The 5,675-nt window shown below is 54.7% G+C and overlaps 2 protein-coding genes across 2 annotated transcripts; both read right to left on the bottom strand.

Moving 5' to 3' along the window:
• Positions 1–21: 21 nt before the first annotated feature.
• Positions 22–4,609, bottom strand: PUNSTDRAFT_137933 (uncharacterized protein; the record flags this gene model as incomplete). Its single annotated transcript, XM_007387592.1, has 1 exon — positions 22–4,609. A coding segment is annotated over one exon (4,588 nt), but the record flags the coding sequence as incomplete, so codon positions are not given.
• Positions 4,610–4,864: 255 nt separating this feature from the next.
• On the bottom strand, positions 4,865–5,524 carry PUNSTDRAFT_137932 (uncharacterized protein; the record flags this gene model as incomplete). The annotated part of the gene is made up of 1 exon (XM_007387591.1): positions 4,865–5,524. The coding sequence occupies one exon, from the start codon at positions 5,522–5,524 to the stop codon at positions 4,865–4,867; it is 660 nt and encodes a 219-aa protein (XP_007387653.1).
• Between the last annotated feature and the right edge of the window lie 151 nt (positions 5,525–5,675).

Below are 5,675 nucleotides of genomic sequence, written 5' to 3'. Positions count from 1 at the left end.
GAGTCGCCGCTAGACGAGAACGGGCGTAACGACGGCGACGAGCCGTTGCGATAATGAAGCTCTGCGGCGATGAGTTGTACGCGCTGCCGCCAAGAGATTCTGTCGACCATCCGTGCTCGGGCAGGGCAGCATCGTCTTTTCTTTCAAAGGTAAAGAAAGACTCGCCTGAGTGCTGGAGCAGCGGCATGTGTTCATAATCATCGCAATCGTCGTCATTCTCCTCGCCGGAGAATGGGTCATCCGATAAGTCTTCATCCGTTAGAGAGGTGATGTCGTCGGTGAGTCCGGAATCTTCGACGGCGATGAGATCGGCATTGGACGGTGAGCTGTATTCGTCAACGTCCTCCCATGCTTGCGAGTAAGCGACTAATGCTGCCGGTTGCGAGGATTCTTCGCCGCTCGATAGTGGCGTCGATGAGCCCTGTCGTGCACGGTTGTGCGGATACGGGCTTATTGTCCGATCGCTCGCAAGGTGAGCACTTGGTTCCTCATACAGACCCCATGCCGAATGTCGTTCCCACTCGCCGGAATCTTCTTCTGACTTGGTGAGAGCGAACTGTGTGAGTTCCAACTCGAATACGCGAGTCGATTCCGCGTGCATTAGGCAAAGACAGCGTTGAGGTCCGATAACAGGCATAAGCGAGTTTTCAAGTAAGTAATCGGCGCCTAGAATGAGGTCGCAAGTCGATAGGCGGCTGAGGTAGAGAGATCCCCATGTTACGAGATGAGCGTCCAATGTAATCTTGACCGTAGAATCTTGATCCAATAGCTCTTCGGGACCCCATTTCGACGTATGAAGGTACGCCGGGATGTCTTGCGTTACCGACTGCCGGTGGATGTGATTCGCCATGTGCTTGTTCCAGAGCGCGAACCGGATAGTACTGAACTTCGCACCGGGATCGATCACAGCGGTGAGTTCTTCTCCGAATACGCGGACGCGACGCGTTCCCCATCGCGGGACATCGGTATCGTTCCGAGCTAGGCTGCGCGGAGGAGGGACCATCCCTTTCCAGAAGCGCCATACTGTGTCGCCGGAGTCTTGTCGATCCAGTACCGGCGAAGAAGGCCGTGAGCCTAACTCTATATCGGACAGCTCGTCATCGTCCGGTCTTATCCGATCGCGATTTAGTAGGTCTCGCAAGACCTTATCGACATCGACGCCGTTTCCTCCTAGACGCGCTATGGTGATTAAATCTGGAAAGATAAGACCTAGGCGCTTCGCGCCCTCCGCGCATACGGTAATCGAGTTCGTTCCGAGCCAGGCGGCGCCGAGAATGAGATCGACATGAAGGTTCCGTACTACGCTGAGCGTAGCAACGGTCTGCATGCCGGCGAGTTCGAGAGAGGCATCGAATATGGCTCCGATGGATAGTCTATTCGAGTCCGGGTGGTTCTCAGAGTCGAAGGTGACGGTGAGCGGCGTTTTCGAATGCTTCCAGATCTCTTCGTTGATAGAGTTCAGCTGAACGCCGGAGTCGATGATAGCATAGATAGTAAACCCTAGCACTTTGACGGGAATAGTGCCCCAGCTCGTAACGAGATCGGTCGGAACGAGCGGCGGATCTCTTGGTACGGGCGACGGCAGTCTTGTGCCACTATCCGTAATTGGTTCCTGAGAGAGAATAACCTGGTCGAGCGTAGCTTCCGAGAAGTCGGGTTGGATGCCGTAGATACGCCCTGGAACTTCCGGCTCCGGGCTGCGTGGTTGCCGTGATCTCGTGCGTTCAGCCGCTGCGACCGTTCGTCCGCGCATAGTAAGAGATGGTGCCGGCCCGGGACTTGGCGGCGGCACGAGCTCTATCTTGTTCTCAAGCAGCCACGGTGTTCCGAGGACAAGATCGTATTGGCCTTCGTTGACGATCGAGAAGTCGCTCGAGGTCCATTCTCCCCAAGGTCCTCGTAGTCGGAAATCGTAGATGCGGCCGACGACCGGTATTTCTTTATCGGGTGAAACGCGTATGACTAGTTCTCCAAGGTTAGACGGCGGCGGAGATCGGATCGTGTCGAATAGACGTTGGTGGATAAGGTTGACAGTTGCCCGGGTGTTTATCAAAGCTAGAATAGAGTTCCCCTTCTTTCCGAAGACTTTGACAGGAATAGCGGCACAGTGGGAAGGATAGAAGCGCGGTGTGGGATCGGTGTGAGCCATCGCAAAGAGCCCAAACGCGGCGGAGACTTCGTCCGATCTCGCTGAGCCCGCGTTCGCAGCGTGCGCTCGCTCCTCGTCGTGAGCGTTCGACATATCTCTATGCATCGGAGGCGTCGCGGTCTCCGTAGATATCGTATTAGTTCGTAACGGCTGCCGGACTGTAATGACATCGCGGCGATAGATGCGATCATGGTCAACCTCGATTTGCTCGAGGTGAAGTTCAGTCGAGATTGCGTCTAGATCCTTCGTGGACGATTCCATAAAGATCTTCATGCCGCCAGCGATAGTGAGGATAGGGACTTTGTCGATAGTCACAAGTCCTAGCGGATTTCGTTGTAGCCAGTCTCGTCCTAGCAGCAAATCGACAGGTAGACTGGGGGTGATGTAGGCGTTGATCGGGAGGAGATAGTTGCGGATCTTGATCGGGAGGTCCCAGACTAGTCTCGACAGGCAGAAATCCCCATTATCGTCCAGGCAGAAGGTCCGATCTTTCGAGTGATCCAGAGCTACAGCGATACGAGAGTGTATAACCGTATGAGTTGCTGCCGGATAGAGGAGTGCCTTGATGTGAAAGCCCTCCAGATCGACGGAAAGAGCGGCCCAGGGGACCGAGAAACTTGTCGGAGAGCAGCTTGTAAGTCCCATCGACTCCAGGAGCCAGTGTCCATCGAGAGCGGTGCCGTAGTCGACATAGGGAATCGGAAGTGGAGGACAGTCAAACGGCGGCTTTGGATACGCACCGCGACGCGTGAAGTCGTCGGACTTTGATCGGAGTGTTATGCCTGTAGAGGCGCCGGAGTTGCCGGTGACTTCGGCATGCTCGGCACGTGCTCGGCCGTGTCGCGCGTCGTGCAGCTCTAAGTCCGTATTCTCTATCTCGTCTTCCTCCATGTCGTTTGGCGCTCGTTCTCCGGCCTCTTCCTCTTGCGCTATAATCTCTGCCTCCTCCGCTTGGGATACTCCACCAACGCGGCGCTGATCAACATCTTGAAGTTCCATCATGAAAGCGGCTCGTACTGGCGATCGGAGGACGCGCGCATTCTGAGGGACGGGTACGACGGCGTAGACGCGATCTTGTTCGTCTTTGAAGACTAGGAAGGTGCCGTCCTTTCGCATGTCGATGGTGAGTCTGTTCTCGATCTGCCAGGGGCGTCCAAGTAGCAAGTCGAACGGTACTTTGTCTCCGACATATAGGTTGGCCGTCGTCACCGCCGTTCCGCATTGTACAACGACATCGGGGCAGATCCCTTCAAGAATCTTGACGTTTCCACTCGCATCGACCATCTTCGCAGTCTCCCGCATGTCCCTAGGTACTTTGACGTGCTGATCCCAGACCTTCTTGTTTAGGATGCTCATTTGCGAGCCCGTATCGATGATCGCCTCTACGTCGTGTCCAGCGCACTTCACGAAGACTTTGATTAGCGGGCCATGAGGCGAAGTTGATACGCTAGTGGGATGGAATATGGCTTCGTGAACGGCTGCGGGTGGGCCTTCCGGTGCGTGTGCGCGGGTTATCTTCATGTCGCGTACTAACTTGCCGGCGATTTCTCTATTTCCAGCCAGCAATTCCTCCACTGATACGACGAGCGGTGTCTTTAGAAGCTTGGTGTACAGGGCCTCAGCATCAACATGCTTCGCCAGCGCCGATCGCGCTATCTCTCGAGGCTTTTCTAGGTGAGTCGCCTTCGTCTTCATCGGTTCGTCCTCCATAATGTGATCGTCGTTAGCCGGATCGAACATCATCGGCTCCGGGGGATCTAAACGAACAACTTTCGCCTTCCTCGGCCGCTCTCGAACGGGTAGTTCAACTGCGTCCAACCGTCGCTTCTTGGCGGCTCCGACATACACGAAGCCGGTATCATCTTCTTTGGTATTGTCGTCCTCGCTTGCGTACACTTCATCGGATTCTTCTTCCGGTCGGTCATTGCTTTCCGGACGCACCGTTTCCTGCTCATAACCGGTATATTCGCGGACTTGGATGAACATCGACTGCGGCGGCCCGGACTTCGCCATCTCTTCGATTATCTGTACCAAGGGCTGTCCATCGACGCGTATAATTCGACGACCGTCGGCCATCATAAGACGACCTCTCATGTCTCTGCGCAGAGTGCCGGCAGCTAACAACTGCTCCATCTTGGCGCAATCACCCATCATGTGGCCGGACTCGCCACATCCGAAGCATGTTCGCGGGTACGTAGTCATCGGTTTCTGAAACGGGGGCCGGCTGGCGGTTGGATAGGTTGCCGAGAACGGCGGAGGGCGTGCATGAAAATACGGGTATGCCGGTGGTGCTTGCGTGAGAGGGCGGTGTGTTTCATCCTCGTGAGTGAACGCCGTCATAACTTGACGACTTTGTGCTAACGCCGGTGCGGCTAGTATCTTTCCGAGGGATGGGTCGATCCTCGTGACTTCTCGGAAATAGTATGCATAGCGCGGATCGTTTATCTTCAAGCCGGCCATCTGGTGAACGATAGCTTCAACTTCATCCATTTGTCGCGCCTGATGTTCTTCTTCTTCTAGTTCATACAGGGTTCGACGAGCATCTTCGCGTGCAACAGGGGAACGGGATCGGATCCTTGGCGACGACTTGCAACCTCTCTTGGGTTCTTCCGATTTCGTTCGAAGTTCTCGGCGCTCCTTTCGCCTTCGGTCATGTCTCGGGCGCCATCTAACGTATTCGTCTTCATCCGTGATATCGGAATCGCTCCAGTCTCCTCAATCGGTTTCTCTCCTAGGATCCGACGGTGCGTCTTCGTCGTCTGACGTTACCAGATTAACATGTCGATTAGGATCAAAAGTGTCGCGATCGAAGATAAATCGAGCGGCATCTTTTGCCATGTCGATCGGGTAAGGTTCGGTGCGGCTGATACTCGGTTTGAGGAGGAGAATGCGGGCCTCCAGTTCCTTGTAAGTTTCGCGCGGGAGTCCAGCCCAAAAATACGAGTCGTGTTCGCGTTCACTGATCTTTCCTTTGTCTAGGAGCCATCCGGCAATGCGTCCGAACTCCCGAAGATAGTTGCGGAAGCTGTATATGTTGCGGATATGTCCGCGCCGAGATCGTTTGAGTTCGTGCGCTAGGTCTTGAATTTCAAAACGTCTGTCTGCTCTATCGGCACTGAATTGCTCTTCTATTTCAGCGCGAAGGTTCGGCCAATTGCGCGCGTGAAAGGCGCGCATGCCTTCGATGACTTCGGCGACCTGTCGAGGGCAGTACCTCAATAGGTAAGTGCATTTCGTGGTATTGTCCAGGTTGTTGACAGTGCTGAGTTGCTCATAGGCATCGAGGAAGGGGATGACTTCATACCATCTCCCTTTGAAGAATGGTGCTTGCTTAGTGCCCGGAATAGGCATATCGATTGGCGTACGGTTCGCCATGATTGTCGGTGAGTCGTGAATTAATATCGAGTTCGATAACGATAACGAGGAGACGGTGGATAGCGTCGGGGAATATAGAACGTCCGAGTCCGATGGATGAATAGCAGGAGCACGAGGAAATACAAGAGTAGACGCGGCAGATTGGAAGTCG

The sequence above is a fragment of the Punctularia strigosozonata genome (genome assembly GCF_000264995.1).
Source record: "Punctularia strigosozonata HHB-11173 SS5 unplaced genomic scaffold PUNSTscaffold_14, whole genome shotgun sequence".
NCBI classification, from domain to species: domain Eukaryota; kingdom Fungi; phylum Basidiomycota; class Agaricomycetes; order Corticiales; family Punctulariaceae; genus Punctularia; species Punctularia strigosozonata.
This window is presented reverse-complemented; position numbering and strand designations above follow the sequence as displayed.